The 23,201-nt window shown below is 40.0% G+C and overlaps 1 protein-coding gene across 1 annotated transcript in view; it reads right to left on the bottom strand.

Moving 5' to 3' along the window:
• The window catches only part of TRPC4 (transient receptor potential cation channel subfamily C member 4), a 107,128-nt gene that overhangs the window by 32,336 nt on the left and 51,591 nt on the right, over positions 1-23,201 (bottom strand). Inside the window, exon 3 of the mRNA XM_075706128.1 lies at positions 9,760-10,096. Within this exon, the coding sequence (XP_075562243.1) occupies positions 9,760-10,096 (337 nt within the window). The remainder of the gene's footprint in view (positions 1-9,759; positions 10,097-23,201) is intronic.

Here is a 23,201-nt window from a genome sequence, read left to right as displayed (position 1 = left end):
TGTAGGGTATTTATCATAGGCACAACTTCCCTGTGAGTATATCAGACTTCAAAAATGGGACCAGGTGCCTCTTTGTAGGCACCTGAGTTGCTTTCTTTATGTTTACTTTGATTTAATCTCCTAATTCATAAAAACCAAACTTGCTAAATGACTGAGTTTGGAGTAAAGGGGTATGGACAGCTACTTAAATAGGGAGATAGAGTACAGAAATTCTGCACATTTCTGCTTTTGAACTCTACAATATGTTGTATACAGAAATTTAGCCAGCCAAAAGTAGTGGTCCATTCTCTCAGGTACTTTTGCATAGGAGTCTATAAATCTCTTTAAAGAAAAAAGTATATCTTCATTTACTGCTTGTAAATCTCTATTAAGCTCAACAGGTTTACATGATGAGTGGAACACGCATAATTTTACTCATTATCCTTTAATCTCCATGGCTTCACTGAAACTGTTTGTGGCATGTGTTTATCAAACTTGATTTAATACAGTAAATAGTTTCTTGCTTTCATAAAAATATTGTGGAGAGGGTAAGGAGCAAGGCTTATAGCCTAACTATTACCATAGACAGCCTTAATTTATAAAGCAATATGTATCCAATGCGTACAGTACTGCAATCTACTATTCATTGAAGTGTTGTATCTCCAAACATCTGTTTGTTCCTTATCTTTGCCAGCACTTCCTACATTCTCTCAGTGTTGCTAGGATAATATAATAAAGATATTATTATCAGGTAGTTAATAGTAAGAAATACAGTTTTCAAACATGCTCAAGGCTTAGATCCACAAAGGGATACAAGAACTGCAGGCAGAATAAACAAATGTATAGCTTGTGTATGAAACACAGAAAGGCCTTTATAGCATTGCTCAAAAGCTCTCAGAGTCCTGCACAGACTAGCTCAGCATCATATGTGCAGCTCTAGGCGAGGTCAGAAGTGGATATTTAGGGATGTAGGAAACTGCTCATCCCCCTCTCTCTTATTAACAGGCATGTAAGGATTTGAACATCTCAATACTAAGGATCTAAACTTCATATTTGGGAGCTCAGTCCCATGAAGGGGTTTAGTCATTGAAATATTCCATGATTCAATGTCTAAATTCAGTACACAGTACTGAAAGTAAAATTCACCATGCAAGAGACCTAATTTCCCCATAAATTGCATTTTATGCTCACTTTTAGTTTCAAGCGCCTAGCTGAGGTCCACAGCCTATGAACAATGAGCGCTAAGACAGCTTGGACAAGAGCAACAGCAGGAACTGGAAAGAAGAATGAGTCTCAAACATTGCTTCTCACCAGCACTTTGAAACCTATCTCAGGACTTCAGTTACATGTCTACATGAGGCTGAGTTTCAGCGTACAAAACATCTTCCTTTCCTGAAATGCTTAAAATATATCTCCCAAGAGTAGTATGAATGCTTGGCACTGCAGCTTTATGGCTAAAATTCTTGCATAGGGAACAGGAAACCTGCCTTTTCTTAGCCTGAGGGAAGACTGAACCTCTATCCCAGGACAGTACTAAGGCAGTGTCGTGGTTTAGCCCCAGCCAGCAACTAAGCACCACGCAGCCGCTCGCTCACTCCCCCTACCCCGATGGGATGGGGGAGAGAATTGGAGGAGTAAGAGTGAGAAACACTCCTGGGCTGAGATAAGAACAGTTTAATAATTGAAATAAAGTAAAATAGTAATGCTAATAGTAACAGTATAATAATGATAATAATAATAATGATACACGAAGCAAGTGATGCACAATGCAATTGCTCACCACCCGCCGACCGATACCCAGACAGTTCCCGAGCAGCGATCGCTGCTCCCCGGCCAACCCCCCCCAGTTTATATACTGAGCATGACGTCATATGGTATGGAATAGCCCTTTGGTCAGTTTGGATCAACTATTCTGGCTGTGCCCCCTCCCAGTTTCTTGTGCACCTGGCAGAGCATGGGAAGCTGAAAAGTCCTTGACTAGCATAAGCAGTACTTAGCAACAACTAAAACATCAGCATGTTATCAACATTCTTCTCCTACTAAATCCAAAACACAGCACTATGCCTGCTGCTAGGAAGAAAATTAACTCTATCCCAGCCGAAACCAGGACAGGCAGGAATAACAGTCTGGTGTTGAAACATGCACCGCTCCTACTAAAAATGGGAGAAAGGGAGACTTAAGGAGAGAGAACTAAAGAAGACAAAAAAAACCTGACAGGTGTCTTTAGCCTCCTTACTGAGGGCCCCTACTAGGAAGCAAAGGCATCAAAGCTAGGCTTTGCACACACACTGCAGGCCTTTTCTGTTTTCTTTATCCTCAAGCTATATGATTGTAATGTTAAAATGTGAAATATTTGAATTCTAGAGGAGCAAGCACAATGGTACTCAATTGAAAACAGGACTGAAGTCCAAAGAGTATCTCAGGATCCTGCCAAAACCTGCTTCCATCAGCAAAATATTGCGATTGCAAGAAAAAGTCTGATTGCACTTATCTATATACGATTATTTTATATTATGTTGTAAAAGCAGAGTCCTTGCTTGCAGCCCTAAGGCGTTGCCTGTGGGAGGGAAGTTTTCCATAGCTAATAAAAGTGTATGTAAAATGAACATTCAGACAGTCGTCGTTAAGGAAGAGAACTCCCTTTATTTTTGTACTCTATTTAAACACTGTAAAAGGCCATTAAATATAGGCAGAGTACTGTTCAATCTAGCCTAAAGTGTGACTGATCCTGAATGCTTAGGGAAAGGATTTGAAGACAGAATAAAGTAAAAGCTTCCAGGTTTGCTGAGTGCAGGCGTATCCTTGTACAGAGATCACATCTCTGCCACTGTGACTAGGAGCCACTGATTATGGCTGGTTTGACACTGTGGATGGGATTCAGGAACAAAAGGACAGTCTGTAGCTCCATTTTAGATGGAAGACACATTTACAAAGGCTTTTCAAATTTAGGATAGATTTTTACTAGAATAGCAAAAAATACATACGGCTACCAATATCTAACTGGAGGTCATGGCACCAATGAAAGTGTCTTCCCAAAGAAAATGTCCCCTGACTTTTTTTATCATAATCAAAACAAGACATTTTCCTTGGCCTCAGTTTTGGAAATGGCAACACCATTCTAGATTGAATCTTAAACACACAAAGACACATATCAGCCAAGAATACCAACAACCAAAGAACAAAATAAAATAATCTACATAGAAAATATTAATCTTAAATATTTAAAACCTGGTAAACTTACAAGTAACTGAGTAAAAGGTCCTGTTAATGGCAAGAGTCAGGTAGTCTTGACAAGAAGTGGGTCTCCTGATGTTTAAATAAATAATTTAATTGTGGTTCCAGTTTTGGGATGCCCAAAAAAAAGAGATACTAACTGAAGTGAACCTAGTGAAAAGCCATCAGTGTGACTGGGGACTGGACCACGATGATGTACAAGAAGAGGCGGAGGGAGCTGGGTTTGTTCAGCCTAGAGATGAAGACACAAATGGGGGGATATTCCTGCTGTCATCCACTAATGAAATTGCTGCTTATGCATGATAGGAGCCAGACTGGTCCTAGAGGTGCACATTGGAAGGACAAGAGGTAATGGTTGCATGTTATGGCATGGGATATTCCAGCTGATACCAGGAAAAAATCTCACCAGTGGCTAGACACAGGCACAGGTTGCTGAGAGAGGTGGTGGAATATCTGTCCCTGGAGAAATTCAAGATTTGACTGGACAAGGACCTGAGCAATCTGATCTATCTTTGTAGTTAGCCTGTCTTGAGCAGTAGTTTGTACTAAATGGCCTTGAGTGGTCATTATGTGCATTATCCTTCTTTCCAACTGAAGTTGTGTTCCAGCTTTGTCTGGGATTATTTTCCTCTTCTGCACTTTATTTGTGACTATTGGTTATGTACTGTTTCATCTTGCTGTCCATATTACCCTTTATATCTGCTCCCTGGAGCACGTCAATTTGTACTAACTGTTTAATTTTTTACACTGCACTTTCTTGACCAAATTTAGAGACGATGCACAGTGTACTTGCCACCTCTATGATCACTTCATCTGAAGTGTCATGCTGTGCCATCAGTTTGGATGTACATTGTGCTAAGTACTGACAAGTCTTTACACTGCCATACATTCCACCAGCAGTTTGGTGATCAAAAATGTTTGCAGTTTGCACAGTTCCCAAACATGCACGTTCTCTATAGATTCATATACTCCAATAGTATAAACCACTCTGACAGAAATGATGGGGAACACATTGTTAAAGAGATTCAGTAAGATTACATTCCTGCTCCAGGCACTATTCTGAACAACATAGCATTTAAAGATGAGCCTTTAAAGATGTCCATAAAAGAGCAAAAAACTCATCAAAACAAATTTGCCTAAAAATGTTCTTTTTGCTACAGCCACCCTGAACAACTGGCAGGGAGCTTTTTAACCACATCTACTAAGAACCGTTTGTCTGGTTGTTGGCTTCCTCCTCTGAATTTTGTAGCATTCCCTGGTGAGCCAAACGCTCACTGTGAGAACATTTAGCATGGTCACTGCTAGGTTTTAGGCTCCGGTTTAGAGCAGAAGAACAGGTATGGCAAGTCTATCGGGATCAATATCATCCTTATATGAGCTGCAGTCAAGGCACACAGAGGGTGAGGCTGGGCCTTACTTAATTTCCCCTTTGCATCACTCTTACAATGCTCAGAGGCCACTCAGCAACTGGATGGGGAATTCGATGATGGAAAATATTGTTCTTCCTCACATTTTTCCACAATATGGAGTTTTTGTTTTTCTGTCTTCTTTTCAGTGGTGATGGATTCTCAAGTATAGGAAATAGGCCTATGTTCCTGGAATGTGAAGCATCTAGCATGCTTGGAATATTGGAATTGACAGCTAATATAAAGAACAAAATTAGTTTTCCTTACCAGCAAAAGCTTGTTTCTTATTTGTTTAAATGCAAGGACAGGCGATTCTAACTCTTCTTACAGAGACATTTTTCCACAACTGCTTCTTAAAGCTATAACATTAGCCTTGTTGTACTGACTTATTGTTCCATGGATAATCACGACATACTGTAACACCACTTGTGTAATCACCTAATCATGTAAAAGACAAAATTAATGCAGAAGTTTCCTTAAGAGACTTTTTAAATGTAAAATCGATAGTCTCCATGGAGATGTAGCCCAGTACAGGTTTTTCCTCTGAGCCTCCTACTCTAGTGACACTTTTAATATGTTCTAATTATGTACATTCAGCTTTCTATTACATAGTAGTAGGCAAATGTTAATTACGGTTTGACCATTGGAGGGCTTAGATCGTTATTGACTATGTTGAAAATTCTTAAGGTCTATGAAATATATGAATGCTCCATTCTCCTGCAGAAACTGGTTGCTCACAGCCTGGACAGGCATATGCTTCTCTGGGTAAAAAACTGGCTGGATGGCCAGGCCCAAAGAGCTGTGCTGAATGGAGTTAAATCCAGTTGGCAGCCAGACGCAAGCAGTGCTCCCCAGGGCTCATTACTGGGGCCAGTTCTGTTTAATATCTTTATCAATGATCTGGAGGAGGGGATTGAGTGCACCCTCAGTAAGTTTGCAGGCAACACCAAGTTAGGCAGGAGTGTTCATCTGCTTGAGGGCAGGAAGGATCTACAGAGGGATCTGGACAGGCTGGATTGATGGGCTGAGGCCAATTTTATAAAACTCAACAAGGCTAAGTGCCAGGTCCAGCACTTGGGCCATAACAACCCCATGCAATGCTACAGGCTTGGGGAAGAGTGGCTGGAAAGCTGCCTGGTGGAAAAGGACCTGGGGGTGCTGGTTGACAGTCAGCTGAATATGAGCCAGCAGTGTGCCCAAGTGGCCAAGGCGGCCAAGAGCATCCTGGCCTCTATCAGAAATAGTGTGGCCAGCAGGAGCAGGGAGGTGATTGTTCCCCTGTACTCAGCGCTGGTGAGGCTGCACTTCAAATACTGTGTTCAGTTTTGGGCCCCTCAATACAAGAAAGACATTGAGGTGCTGAAGCATGTCCAAAGAAGCCAACAAAAGTGATGAAGGGTCTGGAGCACAAGTCTTATGAGGAGCAGCTGAGGGAACTGGGGTTGTTTAGCCTGGAGAAAAGGAGGCTGAGGGGAGACCTTGTTGCTCTTCTACAACTACCTGAAAGGAGGTTGTAGTGAGGTGGGTGTTGGTCTCTTCTCCCAAGTAGTTAGCGAAAGGACAAGAGGAAATGGGCTCAAGCTGCGCCAGGGAAGGTTTAGCTTGGATATTAGGAAAAATTTCTCCACGGAAAACGTAGTCAAGCATTGGAACAGGCTGCCCAGAGAGGTGGTGGAGTCCCCATCCCTGGAGGTATTTAAAAGACGTGTAGATGTGGTGCTTAGGGACACGGACTTGTCAGTGTTAGGTTAACAGTTGCACTCAATGATCTTAAAGGTGCTTTCCAACCTAAATGATTATATGATTCCATGCTGAAATTCATGTCAGCCTGGAAGTAGAGCTGCTCTTCCTGTCTTCATTTTAAGGGATGTAGCTATTAAAATGCAAACTACATGCAGAGCTATTTGAATTGAGAGAAAGATAAACAAAGAATTCTATTGTTTAAATGTTAATAGTTTTGACATGCTGTAGCTGCTCCAGGATAACCTTTGCTTTGGGAAAAGCGTTCACTTGGTCATGTTTTCAATTTCAGAGAAAAACTGTAACCGTAGATCCACATTAGTTTTGTCTCAGACATCAACATTTTTGTCTACAACCAGAAAATGCAAAGATACAGCTATGTACCTCAGATTTAGGTTCTCTTGTATAATTCAAGAGTGCTACATTTACTCTTTTTAAGGATACTGCATAAATGTATAGTTTGAACAGATGAGATGACAGACTAAATTGTGGCCTGGAAACTAACCTTAGCTTATTGATAAGGACTTAATAAAACTATTTAGTTTATTAAAAGATGACTAGACCACAGTTTGTATATATGTGAATATGAAAACAGCAGGTTTTGGCTGAGATTCATTCCTTTAAACCCCCCTCCAAAAAAATAGCTGAAATGGACACTTTAATCACATGCTGTGAGCTGAAGTGTCCTGTTGAGATGTGTGCCTGTCTCCTTCAATGATAGAGGGAACTTAGGTACCTAATGAATTGCCTGAGATTATGATGGGTGAATCCAGGGCCTTATTATTTGTGTGGGCTAAGGCACTGCAGCAACCCAAGACTGAAAGCTGAACCCAGCAAATGTGAAACTGGAACTACAGGAAACTAGTAGGAACCACTAGAGATCAGTCTGTAAAATATATCGTTTTAGATGCAAGAGATTTTGCAAGTCACAGTTTCTCTGAACATTACAGTCTAGATTAACCACAAGTTATTTGACCACATAGTATCTGACTATTGATCTTTATTCATGCTCATGAATATTTGTTTATGCAAGCAGTTCCCTTGACATGACCTGTACTGCTTGCAGAGGAAGGGCTTATTCAGCACAGGCAGTACTGGCATAATGTGGCCATATTAGTCTATAATGCAAATATTAATGCTGCTTTTAGAAATGATAGTCATCTTGATAGTCATAATTCTCAGGGTTAATGGCTTCTTCAAACAAATGCTTTGGGATGCTGAGTTACTTAAACCCTTTCCTAAGTAAATAACAGTGTCAGAGGTTGAGGGCAATGGAGGTTCTTCCTCTTCCCACTGCACTTTTTCTGGAGAGGAGTTAGTCACCAAAATTTTAGAACTGCCTTTAGCTGAAACTAGCCCTTGCCCTTCTCAAATTGTACCTTTTTCTCTGGGCTCTAATTTCTTTCTTTAAAAAGATAGGTTAATGATAAAACCCACTTTGGTGTGTCAAGGTCTATGTATCAGCTATGCATTTATTCTTACTATCCTTCAGTCTCAGGATACTGTGAAAGTTGGATAGATAGTGACCACCTGCTATTTTGGAAGGCCAGACAGAAAAGTTACTAGAAAAACTCCTCTGGGCATGGGACAGCACAGAAGAGCGCCCTGCTCCTCCTCAGCATTGTAGCATTTAGTTCTAAGGAAGCAACATACCAAACTAATTATTTTTATATTCGTTTCTTATTTCTTAATGGTACAAAACTGGGAAAATTTACTGGAAGAATTTTTTTTTAATATTTACATGTGAATCTCACCCACTGAATTTAGTCCAACTTGTCTGTAGGAAATGTCATTCTAAGCACCCTGCCAGATTGACTAATTCCTTTGCAATGATACTAGATATTGGGTTTTTTAATGTTAGTAGCAATATTTACCCAGCAAAGGACAACACACCTTACAGTGAAGGCTGGTGGTGAGCACTGTTTTATGCTGTGTTATGATGGGAGAAATCTCAGAAAGCCGTTCATCTGTGGAAAACAGGTCCTTCTGAGAGGTTCCCAACAAGTAAGTCTACACAGGGTTTTCAGTCATGCATGCTTGTTTGCTTAAGTGAAAGACAGATGTAGCCAGGCCTCCTGCTTCCCACAGTGCTCTACCAAGGAACACATAGAGGAAAAGCCACTGACTTATTCTTCTCTGGAATATCAGGCACTGCCAGTGTATTATCAATTCAACACCGATTCATAAATTATGTATGATCAATGATGCCAAAAGCTTTGTCAGTTTGGTTGCTCTAAAAAAAGCCGGGTGTTTGGGAAAAGTTGCAAAAGTGAAGAGAAACAGCATCTCAATGGGAAGCTCTGAGAGAAGTAACAGTATCAAAACTCCACCAAAACATTTCAGAAAATTTGCGCATGAACTTTTCTATGTGATGACAATTTAAATGAAGATATCAAACGTAAATTCTTGTAGTCAGTCTTAACTGACAACTAAGTCCCTCCTTCTACAATTTCATTTTAGTTAAGACCAAGTATATTTGGCCTGACCTGGTCCAACTTGTGTTGGTTCCTAAAATAAGAAACAGGGAAGAGACCATGGCACACCAAGAGAGATACCATCTAGCAGAGGAGACATGCAAAGGTAGGGAGGACCTAGGATAATCCTATCTGATAGGACTGAGCAATCACACAGGGAGACATTTAAGGCCAACATGGCCCACACAAAGTAGGCTTTCAAAAATCCCAGACTGAAATTTTTATTTTAAACTATCAGGACAGAGTGGAAATCTTTTCCTCCATTTTAAAATTCTAGGGCATTTTCTTATTCCTTCTGATGTAAAACATTTTGTTTGAAGTTGAGTGACAAGTTCTTATCAATTGTTTTGCACAGAAAAAATACTCTGCATGCGTATTTTAATGAAAATACTCACTTGAAAATGCTGGTCAGCACTATTTGCAGTAGGTAGGTCTGCCATATTAGAAAGAAGCATACTTTAGGTAACTAAGGTTAGTGATAACACTCCAGAAATGACACTGTGCCTTATTCTAATACATGAAAAATAATTATCATGGCAAAGGGACCCTTTTTTAAAAGTAGACTAACAAAGAAAAAAAAATGGACACTAGAAGAATCAGAACAATTTCTGGCCTGGAGAAAATAGATATTAAAATAATATCAATATGTATGTTTCAGGGTACTGCTTAATTGCAGGAAGGAACCCCTGATATCTTTTGTTTTCCCTCTCTGTAATATATCAGGTGGTGACATTCTGCAGTTTTAAACTCTTCCCAAGTTGCCTACTACTCTTGCTAGCTATTGAAGGATATGGACCATTTGCCTGTTTTGGTAGGTCAATAATTCATGACAGAACTCTCTACTGTATCTTCCTGCCTCAGATTGCTTGGCAAAACCACAGGGATCAAAACACTTTTCACTGTATTTTCTTTAGTAATACATTTACCCAGGACCCACGGTAATATCATCCACTCCACGATGGTTGGTGGCGGTCCCTGCATGCTCACGTCTGACCTGTCAATGTGCTGAGAAGCAAGCAACAGCAGGAACAGAAAAGTCAAGTAGGATGCAGTATGGCAGATAAATTTGATAAATGGCTTTCTGATGAACAGCCCTAATGGGCTTTTGGGAGCTATCAGATAGCACACAGAGAAGACTGGGAAAAGGAGTCCTATCACAACGCATGTCAACATCTTCACAGCCCAGTGTCGCCTTCTCCATCCAGGGAACTCATCATACCAGCGGGATGCAAGCAGCTGCTGGCAGTTGGGCTGAGCAACAAACTAGAGAGAGAAGAAAGGAAGATGGTTAGTTCTTTGTTACCTCCGTAAAGTTATTTCCATGCTATGTATGTTACAATAAGTAACATTTGGATAGTGATCAGAAAAAAAATAAATCCACAGCCTGTCCAAGCCCACTCATGCTGCTAATCCCAGTAAGACAGGGCTGGGTCAGCCTGCCCTTCCTTCAATGCAAAAAGTATAGTACAAAGCTATCAAAATTCACTTTTCAAAATAAAGCTTGACTTCCCCATAGGTTGAGTGAACAGGGAGCCAACAGACTGTAAAACACATGTACCTCAAAAGCTGATTTCAAACTGAAAAACAAGTTCACAAATACTTCCATTATTCAACCAGCAACATTTGTGGAGAATTCACAGAACGCGAGGTGGAAGTCACTATGAAAATAAAAAGCATGACTGAGACCTGTAAACAGTGAAACTGAATTCCACAGCCATGAACTAACTATTCTCAGTATGTTCTCTGCTAATTCTCTAAAAATCAGACTTACATGCTTCTATACTGACAGAACTCTTACAGATACATTACAAAATGCTTGCACAATACAAACTAAGCACTAACATTCCCCAGTGCTTCACTAATCCTTGTCAGGATATATTCCTATCCTGTACAATATTTTGTGCTCTGTCTGTTCTCCATGACATGATTTCAGTGTTTGAAATATGATCATCAAAATTGAATTTCACCAAAAAAACCCCAAACCCAGTAAATATTTTATATTTTTCAGATAGCTTTTCAAAGAAGCTTTAAGTATATTCCAGGCATTTATGTTCTATTTTTATTTGATCACTAGTTCTTATTTTCCCTGATGCTTTCTTTTATAAAGGGGACACAGAGTAGCAGCATGCTAGACTTGACGTAAGAAATATAAAATAGAAGCAACATATGCATCAGAGAGCCAGAGTTGTCTCATTTAAAAAAAAAAAAAAAAGAAAAAAAAAAAAAAGAAAAGAGGCATTTTCCTTATGTTACTGTGGTGGGTTGACCTTGGCTAGATGCCAGGTGCCCACCAAAGCTGCTCTATCACTCCCCCTTCTCAGCTGGACAGGGGAGGGAAAATATAGCAAAAGGCTCATGGGTCAAGATAAGGACAGGGACATCACTCAGCAATTACCATCATGGGCAAAAGAGACTTGACTTGGAAAAAATTAATTTAATTTATTGCCAACCAAATCAGAGTACAGTAATGAGAAATCAAATCATATCCTAAAACACCTTCCCCCAACCCCTCCCTTCTTCAGAGGCTCAACTTCCCTCCCGATTTTCTCTGCCTACGCCCCCCAAGTGGCGCAGAGGGACGGGGAATGCGGGTTGTGGTCAGTTCATCATACACTGTCTCTGACGCTCCTTCCTCCTCACAATCTTCCCCTGCTCCAGTGCGGGGTCCCTCCCATGGGAGACAGTCCTCCATGAGCTTCTCCAATGTGAGTCCTTCCCACAGGCTTCAGTTCTTCACAAAACTGCTCCTGCATGGGTCCCTTCCATGGGGTGCAGTCCTTCAGGAGCAGACTGCTCCAGCGTGGGTCCCCCACAGGGTCACAAGCCCTGCCAGCAAACCTGCTCCAGCCTGGGCTCCTCTCTCTCCATGGGTCCACAGGTCCTGCCAGGAGCCTGCTCCAGCACAGGCTCTCCATGGGGCCACAGCCTCCTTTGGGTGGTTCCACCTGCTCTGGCATGGACTCCTCCATGGGCTGCAGGTGGATATATGCTCCACCGTTAACCTCCATGGTGACAACCTGCCTCACCATGGTTTTCACCATGGGCTGCAGGGGAATCTCTGCTCTGGCACCTGGAGCACCTCCTCCCCCTCCTTTTTCATTGACCTTGGTGTTTGCAGAGTTGTTTCTTTCACATATTCTTACTCCTCTCTTCCAGCTGCTGCTGCACAGCAGTTTTTTCCCCTTCTTAAATATATTATCACAGAGGCGCTACTGCCCATCACTGATGGGCTCAGCTTTGGCTGGTGGTGGGTCTGTCTTGGAGTTGGCTGGCATTGGCTCTATCAGACGTGGGGAAGCTTCTAGCAGCTTCTCATAGAATCCACCCTTGTAGCCCCCCCGCTACCAAAACCTTGCCACGCAAAGCCAATACAGTTACACATGTGCATATGTACATATATTGAATTAAATCACTAGCTGAAGACTTAATAAAGCTATGCAGAAACATCTTTATCTTATTAAATAATAAAATTGTTAATTTACACCAATAATTTCAGATTTGAATTCTAATGAAATGCACCTAGTTTGGGATTTTACATTATTTTGATAATACTTATAACCACAGGAGCCAAGTTCCTTTGGGGATGAATAATAGGTAACTTCTCAAACAGTTTCTGAAATCACTGGGATTACTACTGGTAGAAAATGCTATTTAGTTTAGAATGAAATGAGAGTCAGCATGCATCTTTCTATATATGTCTGGATCTTGGCAGAAATGTTAACCTGAGCCAAATTCAGACCTGGTGTATGTTAATGAAATGCCAGTGCCCTTAGCTCCTTAGCAGAGACATATTTGCCTACCAGACACCAGCACTGAAGCTGCCTCTGACTGTTGTGAAAGACAAGAAAATTTACTCATACCATAAGCATCTTGAAAATAGCCTTAAGGAAGAGCAACAGAGTGTTCTCTTCCATTAGGAAAAATGCAGTTGCAAGGTTTCAGGGTGTTTGTTTCAAGATACAAACATCTGGAATAATTCTGCATGCAGTCAGAGCAGATGGTTTCAAAGATATGTTTTTGCCAAGTTTTTAACGGGGGTCTCCCTACAAAATTTTTCACCTCAATTTGCTTGGGTAGGTACAAATTAGTGCTTTGCTTGACTAGTGAGAAAGTATGACTTGTGGACTAATTCCTGAGTAAAATATTTTCCTTTTTTTCCCCCAGAGTGTGCCAGATCCATGTTTGTTTCCCTTTCTTCATAATACCTTCCCATTGCATATCCTTTCACCTAAAAGTAATCAGTTCCTATGTCTTGCTTGTGTACCCTTTCTCAACACCTTTGGGCTGCCCTCATTGTGTTGGGACCCAGGTGAAAGAACAACTTCCAGTGCCTAGCAAAGGCTGGTGGTAGACATAGGGGGCCTACTCCTTGACAAGCATGGCTAAAAAGGACTGAATTTCCCTTTCGGTAATGTGGAAGCAATTAAATAAAAGGGTTTTTTTTCCAATGTCCACCAAGTATTGGGCTGCCCTGGGGCTAGGTAGAGCAGAACTGATGCAGGGGTACCTCATGCCATGTATACATGAGCTACTATACATTTAGCTTGCTGACTGCACCATCTGGAGGGTGGTCCACACAGGGTGGGCCGTAGCTGCTTAGTTCTAATCTTTAAACAGATTAATACACAAAACTTTCAATGTTAATACAGAAAGCATTTCTAAGCAGGCTTTAAAAATTGTTTCTTACCTCCTAATATCCATATTAGATTTTGTCGTGTTGTGACTGTATTGCTAAGGTACGATGTGTTAAACACAAGGATTGCTTTCTGAGGTACAGGAAGTTTTTCAGTAAGTGCAGAAAATTTTCAAATCCCAGACACTGAAGAGTCAATTTTTTCAATTGTAAGTTTTAAAGAAATTAGCTCTCATACTTTTCTCCAAATTATGACTGTGACAGGACAGTTTTAGCACTGGTTGGATTCTCTGACTACAGAAGAAAACTAACATAGACTATACATTTGATGTGTCTGGAGTTAGGGGGAGCACCATTCATAGAATCATAGAATCATAGAATCATAGAATCATAGAATCATCTAGGTTGGAAAAGACCTTTAAGATCATCCAGTCCAACCATTAACCTACACTACCAAGCCCACTCTAGACTAATCAAGGGTAGACCAGACTAAACCATATCCCGAAGTGCCACATCTACCTGTTTTTTAAACACCTCCAGGGATGGTGACTCCACCACCTCTCTGGGCAGCCTGTTCCAATGCCTGACCACCCTTTCCGTAAAGAAATTTTTCCTAATTTCCAGTCTAAACCTCCCCTGGCGCAGCTTAAGCCCATTTCCTCTTGTCCTATCGCTAGCTACTTGGGAGAAGAGACCAACACCCACCTCACTACAACCTCCTTTCAGGTAGTTGTAGAGAGCGATAAGGTCTCCCCTCAGCCTCCTCTTTTCCAGGCTAAACAACCCCAGTTCCCTCAGCCGCTCCTCATAAGACTTGTTCTCCAGACCCTTCACCAGCTTCGTTGCCCGCCTCTGGACACGCTCCAGCACCTCAGTGTCCGTCTTGTAGTGAGGGGCCCAAAACTGGACACAGTATTCCAGGTGCGGCCTCACCAGCGCCGAGTACAGGGGGACAATCACCTCCCTGCTCCTGCTGGCCACAGCATTCCTGATACAAGCCAGGATGCTGTTGGCCTTCTTGGCCACCTGGGACTTTAAATGTCTTTAATAATGTACTTTAAATGACTTACTAAACATAAAACACCTAAGAAGCAACTAATAGTATAGTATGGAGCAAGCATATAAAATACTACGTCAGCATCTTAAGCGCTGCATGCCTAAGAAAGCAGTTCTAGTACTGCAGGCAAAGACCCACAACAGAAACCACAACACAGTGTCTGCAGATGATATACTGCATTTCTGAGAGGTCCAGATATCCAGTTTCATGCTGTCGTTTTTACCTAACACCACCATTGGCCAGGTTAGTTAACAATGTCTTAAAGCAACAAAAATGTCTGTCTCTTCACTGCAGCCTTTTCTTTATGGTTCTGAACTCCATTGGCCACATAACATACACTGTAACCACTCCAGAGTGTCTTCTCCAGACAAGTGGAAAATTACCCTAAATCTCTTGCTGACGCTAGAGTTACGTTTTTCTGTGTAGGAAGAAGGAAGGAATTGTATTATATTATTAAAAACATCCAAATTAATTTTCACAAATTTGACTACTTGCTCCATTTTTATGGTTGAAAGATTTTCATCATACGTTGTGAAATATGTTTGATAGCGATACCTACATTTATTACATTAACTGAACAATGAGGGAAGTTCTTGAACAGGGAACAGTTGGGGTACTTTGATGACAAGAAAAATGCACTCAGTGGTGAACCCTACAGTCTTGTTCCTCAGCTGGCTAGAGAGGGGAAGCTTGTTACTGCACACTGCATCTCGCCTCTTGTCCTTGTGAACCTGTTTCCTCCAGAGGAAATGAGGGGAAAATGTTGTGTACCCACACCTTGTCCTCATGTGTAATAAGTATTTGAGCACGTACAGGAACTGGGGGTGGGGAATTCTTCCTGGCACCCACAGTGTAAATGCTGCCTGTATAGGCTGTCTCAAACGTTACTCATAGGTCACATATGTTTATATGGGTCAAGTAAGTTTATCTGTGTTTAATATATTTCATTAACGATCCTGAATGCTTCTTACACTTGACTTTTTAATTTATCCACTAAAAAGCCCTTCTCTACAGAAAAAAGGGAAAAAAAAAATCTTCATGGCAAAATTCTCTGGTCAAATGAGATTTACACTCCAACTATTATAAACCCTTCTATTAGAAAGGAACAGTAGAAGTGGATGGTAAAAAGACATGCTCCAAGCCATAAGACACTTCCTGTATAAATGGATGGGATTGCGTCTAGGATGATTACATAGTAAAGCTAAGTAGACATATAAGTCCTCCGCTGAACTGGGAGCTAATTTTTTTTTTTTTTAATATTTTGCACACATATTTTCGACTAGCAGAAATAGAAATACTCTGTGACATTAATTTCTATAATAAGTTCTGCATTGCCTATGCCAAAATATTTTCACTGTAGTATATTTTTTCTTCCTTAATTGGAGATATTACATTCTGAGGTATTCAAAGTATCTTTTGTTCTGTCAGTATTATGTTGTATATTATTTGACTTTGACATTGTCTCCATATAATTAGCAATCAGCAAGTTTATATTTTCACATTACAATGGCTTCCAATAGCTTCCAGCAGTTTGTAATTATATGAGGGATTTTGCTGTAATGATTATTCCTGGTTGCACATCTTTAGCTCCTTCATAAAAGTCTGCCCATCTGAAAATGTTTTGGTATTCATTCTCTTAGTTGTCATGCTGGGAATTGGCTCTTGCCAGAGACTGGTGAAAATCAGAAGTTATTCACAGTGCCAGCAAAAATAATCCGGTATGAATAACAGCAGAGCCTAATTCTAGTGATACCCAAGCATATACATAACCCAGAATTTCATTTTCACTGCTGATTAAATCTGATCTTTAGTTTTGCTATAATACATACCCTTCAGTCAATAGAAATAATGAAAAAATAACACCAGTGACACTATTAACTATATATTTTTTATAGAAAAATATTTTTATAAAAAAATATTTTTATAAATAATATATCACCATAATAAGTCAAGTTGTTGCCTATAGCACAATACTACCTCAAAGTATTTATTTCATTGTATTAGGAAATACACCAAAATATCCAAAAAACCTCACTTGTAATAGAGCACTCATTTTTACACCTACAAAGCAGTCTAACAAAATCTGAGGTCCAAATTAAATTCTCGTTCTGAGATCAGTAGGTGGTTTAGTGTATGTAACATAGAAAAAGAATGTGATTTGTCATCTAGAAATGAAAGCTGTCAAAGGAAAGGGATTTCCTTTTTGATTTAAGTACAAGTGAGTTATGCTGTAAGACAAAGAACTATCGCTGATACCATTCTCTGATAGATGAATGTTAAAGCTCTTTTTTGGGGGAGGCAGCAAGAATAAATTATTATCATAAAATTTTTTAGTAATGCTTTTTATTATGCCATGGCCAGATTCTCTTTTGTGCTGTTTTGTACTGCCATGACAGCCAAGGTGGTAGGAAATGTTAGCTCTGAGGTCTGCTACTTTGTCCCACACATTTTCCAATGATTGTACTCCAGTTCAACAAGAATTAACCCCAACTATATTTTCTTTCTCTAGAACATTTTACTTTTCATATTGTACATATTTTCCCACATATTCAATGAAAATCCAAGGTCTTCTAGTTATTTTAACTTCAAATTTAGATGTCAAAATTCTCTATCTACTGGTTGTGAAAAGTATATTTGTTTGGCACTAATGACAGATTCAAGTCCCAACCTTATTAAGTAGACTCCTAAATTTTGTAGATTGTTTCTCCCTCTAGAGACATCACTGCATATTCCTTTCTATATCTTCCCCCAAAGATTATATTTGTGATTTTGGCACTTGCTCTGTGAGGACTGGTTCGTTAAGACAAATAACATTTAATTGCAGTTTAAATGCTTTAATGTTATTGACTGGATCAGCACTACATTTTCCTTTCTAAAAGCTCGGGACCATGTTCTGGACTCCTTTGGATATCACTATACCGTCTGTTTTGTGCTTCAGGCCAGAAGCCCTGATTCCTGCGCCAATTACTGTGAATCTTCTCATGGACATCCCATCTAAGTCTAGTGCCGACTGGAGCAGACTATCATTATAATCATGATTCTTGCTGGACCCAAACCAATGGGTTAACTTTTCCTCAGCTCTGTCTGCAGCTTTGTCATTAAGGGAACTAGTCAGCTCACTTGGGGTCAGAGCACCAGAGCACACCAGCTTGTATATCATCTGGGCAAACAGCTTCAGATCAGGCCCCCATAGTGAAACAAATTCACAGCATAGGTGCCTTCATCATAAAATCCAGAGCTTACACTGCTCTCACCAAGAATAGAAAACAATGCCACTTTTTTAAATTGTAATTATCCTATTTTTTAACTTCACATATGAGGAGCAAGAAAACAAAGGAAAGGAAAACATAAAAGTGAAGACTGAAATGCTTTGTTAAAAGGATTAATGAATATTATTATACAAACAATGACATTGCAGTTTTTAATTTAAACGTTTTATATTCCCTTTTTGCTGCATCAACACAAGCAGAAGCTCTTCATTTGATTTATTGCTCCCTCTCAGTAAAATGAATCAGCACACAGAAGACTATTAAATATCTATTAAATAAGTCAAGACTTATCTATAATTGCAGTGATTCTGATTAATTGCTTAGAAATGGCAACAGCAACTGAAACTAGAATGCAGTTCTTAGGAACCAGCTACGCATGAATAGCCTCGTTAGACTTCCCAGTGGTAAAGAAAAGTGAATCAGTTTTAGGTTTTGGGATAAGTGTGTAAAATAGCTTCGAATTTCAGAACTGTGATGCTCGTAAAATACTTCTGGTTCTCATTCTGGGCAAATGTTAGACTCAACACAGTTTAAAACATTTTTCTAGGGAAAAATAATTAAAGAACCTATGTAAGTATCTGCGGAGATAATGAAACCTGAATTTACTTCTGTTATATTGGATCCCTGGTTTTATACACCTAGCTGGTGTATTTCAATGCATAGCAAACAAAAAATAAGACTGATATTTATATGTGTTTGGGACAGAATAACTGTCTGCAACAGTAGAGGCTGAAATTCACTGTCTGGGGAGTAGCTTTCCAGAAAAGACCTGGGAACACTGGTAAGCAAGAAGCTGAATATGACTTGGCCCATGCAGTGCAAAAGTATACCCTGGGCCACAGTAGCAAGAGTACAGCCATCATGTCAAGGAAGGTGATAATTTCCCTCTCTTTGGCACTTGTGAGACTACATCTGGAGTGCAGTGTCCTCTTTTGGGTCCCCCACTACAACAGAGACATGGGCAAACTGAAGTGAGTCCAACAGAGCACCTCCAAGAGGTTATGGGGCTGGATCCCATGATGTACAGGGACAGAAGAAGGTCGTTGGGTGTGCTCAGCCTCAAAAAGAGAAGAATCATGTTTGGGACTCGCTGTCTAATGCAAATGAAAGGGAGGTTATGGACAGAAGCAGGCTTTTCTCAGGAGCACAATGAAGGGATGAGGATGGTCACAAGCTGCATCAAATTCTCATCTGATCTAAGGAAAATATTCTTCCCTACGAGGGAAGGCACTGTCATGGGTTGTCCAGGGAATATGCAGAATCTTCATCCTTGTAAATATTCAAAACTTGGCTAGGCAAGTTCCTTAGCAACCTGATTTAACTTCAGTGTTAGCCTGGTTCTGCGCAGGAGGTCAGACCAGATGATCTTGAGAGATATCTTTCAACCAAGTGTTTTTTATGATCCCACGTACTTACAGCATTAAGCCAAGCAGTGTTTTCTGGGGCAACAACATTCTTAGTAAGAGCCATAGTAATTGTGTTTACAGGTTTGAATTTATGTATTTAAGTTTGAATTACTTTCCCAGGAATATAAGTTATTACTAAGATCTTTTTCACCATTGATTATTCCATCTCATATCACTGAACCATATTATTGCCAAACAATACATAAAACCATTTCAGCTGTTCCAAACAGTTGTGCTGTAATAATCTGTGCATCATGTGTGGGAAAAAAGACATAATAGTCAAAATGTTTGCTTAGGTCTTTATCACTTCAATCCTATTATTCCCAAAGCAGTCTTCAGATACCTCTGACACCAAGTTTGCCGTCTCCATCAATAGTTTCTACAAAATAAATGAACTGATAAGACAATAGAAATAGTGGCTGATCATTCTCCCAGTATTAATTCTAACACTGAATAAATTGAGACTATAAACACATTTTGTTTATAATCTCAAAAGTTCAAGTTCCTTTTAGGAGACCAAAAATCAATATACATTCTAAGCCACTTCATATATTAACACAGGTAGAAATAACATGCACTGCTTATAGCATACAGTTCCTGTAAATCATGCTATCAACTCAAACTGATTTGGAAACAAATAGCCACTTGTATAAAGAATAGTCTGTTGTCAGCCCCAGGGGCTGTAAAAAGAAAAAAAAAACCCACACCTCTGAACCAGTCAACAATTACCAGTAGCATGTTTCTTACGTCCAAGCTGGTTTTGTGTACTGTGTTGGTAAGGCTTAGAAAGCATTAACAGGCCAGCCAGAAGACGTTAGGATTTAAGTTACTTACAATCCCACTATATGACAGAATCAATGAGCTCCCTCACAATCCAGCTCATTGCACCATTTTGTCTACATTTTGTAGCTATCATGTCATCAGAAGGAAAAGTTACAAATTAATAAACCAACTTTTCAAAATTCATGAGGGAGCTGCAAATATGTTGAAAGCAACTGAAGCACAGAATGCATTGTGAGTTTAATTGGAGAAAAATTAGCTGGGAAAAGCTCTGAGTGAGGGAAGGGTAGGAAAGGGACTAGAAAAGCTACGTTCTTCCTCTGGGCATTGCTCACTCGTGAGAATTTCTATGGGCATCACTGGATGGAGACCACACTGCTCCTTGTTTGTGCAGTTTGTTGCAGAGGCCAAAACAAGGTAACGAAACATTCTTAACTTCCTTTTCCCTTTTTGAACGTCCTTTCAGATTTGAGCAGGGTATTGAGATATTTGGAAGAAACCTGACTACAAAATTTTTTCTTCCTTCTTTTCTCCATTTTCAGGCTCTTTGCCTGTTTCTGTGAAAACAAACCTTCTTGGTGCAGTGATATTCACCTTCCATTATCACCAGGCAAATTTAGGTTTCACTTTGTTAGCTTAGCTTTAAGAAGTGCCATCCTGCATCCTGATATGAAAAATGGATATGGGCACAACTGTGTTTGACTCCAAGTTTATGCTGTTCTAGCCAAGTGATAAGGCAGCCAGCAATGGAGTCATGCTGAACTCCAAGGCTCCACAATTTCTTTAGAACTGGCTGTTTATTATGTGAAGCTTATGTGGAACTGAAGATGCCAAAGTTCCCCCAAACCAGTGTGAATGCAGTTTTTGGAAAGCATAACACTCATTTGAAGGCTGACTGAATACAGAATTAGAGGGATGAGGGAAAAATAAAAACACAGACTGATTACAAAGGCATTCAAACTAAATAAAGCAATAAACTGCATATTTTTCTCTTGAAAGTTCTCTATTAACATGTTGTAGGGAGGTCTGCCTTTGTCGTTTCATTACTACTTAGGAACAGAATGTATATAGTCACTCAATCTGCTTTTCTTTCTCTTCAAATACTTTAACATTTTTCATGTTTAAGTTCCTCTTGTTTAACTTGGCTGTGTGTTTATCTGAAAATGTTAAAGGCTGAGAAATCAGATTAATCACCCAGTTCCTGCATAAAGACTAAGCTGAAATGATAGGTCTTTGGCAATGACACTCAGTGAGCATTATTCTGAGGCCATTTGCAGGAGAAATGCATGAAAGTCTGTAGCAGATGCATCAATTATATCAGTCAAGTGTGGCCTTCATGAACCTTCCTTCTGGCCTTCAGAGATGATGTTTTTCAAATTTTTCATTATCTGTATAATTCACCTTTCTTCCAAGTTTTGCCTTAAATGAGTTCAGAGCCACTGCTCTTGAATGGCCAGTTCACAGCCACCATGTGCATCTGCTGCATTTTAAACACAGAATAAGAATCTTGGAAAGAATTGCAGGGAGTATAATTGCTTGCTCAAAAGCCTTGCTGTCCAAAATCTCCTTTACACTTAAGAATAAGTTGTGGTTGAAGAAAATTACCTTCTCTTGTGAACAGACCTAAGAAATACTGTGCTTTCCCACAATGGGAGGATACTTACAATAGCTGTTAATGGAATTCTGTGTACCCAGCATCTGTCAGCCTGGAGAAATAATGGCAGTCCTTGGGTAGTGCTTTTCCCTTATGAAGCTCTGCAGTTTGTGGCAAAACATTAGAGTTTGGTATCTCAAATGAAAACCTGGAGCTACTCTCGCTGTTGTTGTACACAGAGGTGTCTCAACACTGTTGGTTTCTTTTGTGGTGAAGAACCAGAGCAATGAAGGAACCAGTAAAGAGCCTGTTTTATTTGAGTTTTTATGTATGTGTCACTTTTAGGGATGTTCAGGCTACGTCTACACTGAGAAATGAAACAGTGACTGAATTTGAGCACTGGACCCCAGTCATCCCCACCACCTATTTGCTCTTGCCTGGTTCCAGTTTTGACCTCTCCAGACAGCTCTACAACAGGCAAATCTGCAACTTGCTGCAGCCTGTTGGCATACAAATCCCTTAGTATCACTTGGCCTTAGTGGCATGCTATGGTTTGCTTTCATTTAGCTGTACGAAGTCTCAAAGACCAGTTTCTTGTACAATATTTTACTGCTTTATGTGATATGTTTCTGTGTTAGACTGGTGTTTCTAAAATTCATTGCACGCTCCTAGAAACTGGGTAACTCAGAAGATGCTTTTGTTTGCCCAACTTCGATAGCTTTTTGTTATGGAGATGGAGTAAAACACATTGTCTTATAGTTCCAGGTAATGGAATATATTTTATTATACATTTAAAAATGTGGAGGAAAATGACCATTTGCAAAAAGCTAGAGGTGGAAGAGGCATATGTGAAATGATATAAGCAAAAGTTGTGTTCAGTTCCTGAAGGTTTGAGGCTACATTCTTCCTTGACAAATCACAGACAATTTGTTCACTGACAGAGAAATAACACTCCACAGGCTGTTGTCACTGCCTGCATGACATGCATGCCCTAGCTTCTGGTCCAGCAAGTCAGGGTACATTTCTAGGAAAGAGCTGCTCTTTAATCCTTGTGAAAGATAGCTCACTGGTACTTTAAAGGAATATTTTCTTCCGCTTCCTTCGTACTCTTCTGTGCTGTTAAGCAGATGTATCCTGATCATATGCACGAAATCATGACTCCCTAAACTGAAATTTATTTGAGAATTAGACATATGTTATAATTAAGAATAAAGAAACTTATCGTATATTAAGAGACAAGTGAATACAGAGCAAAAATCTGAAACAAATCTGCAAAAAAATTGAAGTTCCTATGTGAAGGGCAATTTAAATTTAGATTGCACGTGTACCTTTCCCATCCCCTGCACTTATGCATAACATACAGGCTTTAACGAAATCAGCCAGCTGGAGGACTTCTGTCTTGACCCACAGGCAGGCTGGGTGATGCCTCCTGAGCCAGTCATGTTCAGTTTCTATTTTTCTCCACAACATCCAGCCTGCAGCTGTAAAGGTCTCATGCTAATACCATCAAATACTGTAATCAGGGAAGCAACACCTCTTCTTTAACAAACATCCCTCTGAAATTTACTCCTGAAATACCACCTTGCTGAGGTGATGGTGGTGAGACCCTCATTCCTCTCTATTCCTTAC

This window comes from Pelecanus crispus, chromosome 1 (genome assembly GCF_030463565.1).
Source record: "Pelecanus crispus isolate bPelCri1 chromosome 1, bPelCri1.pri, whole genome shotgun sequence".
In the NCBI taxonomy this organism is placed as follows: domain Eukaryota; kingdom Metazoa; phylum Chordata; class Aves; order Pelecaniformes; family Pelecanidae; genus Pelecanus; species Pelecanus crispus.
Note: the sequence above shows the minus strand (reverse complement) of the source record. Positions and strands in the feature narration are given on the sequence as shown.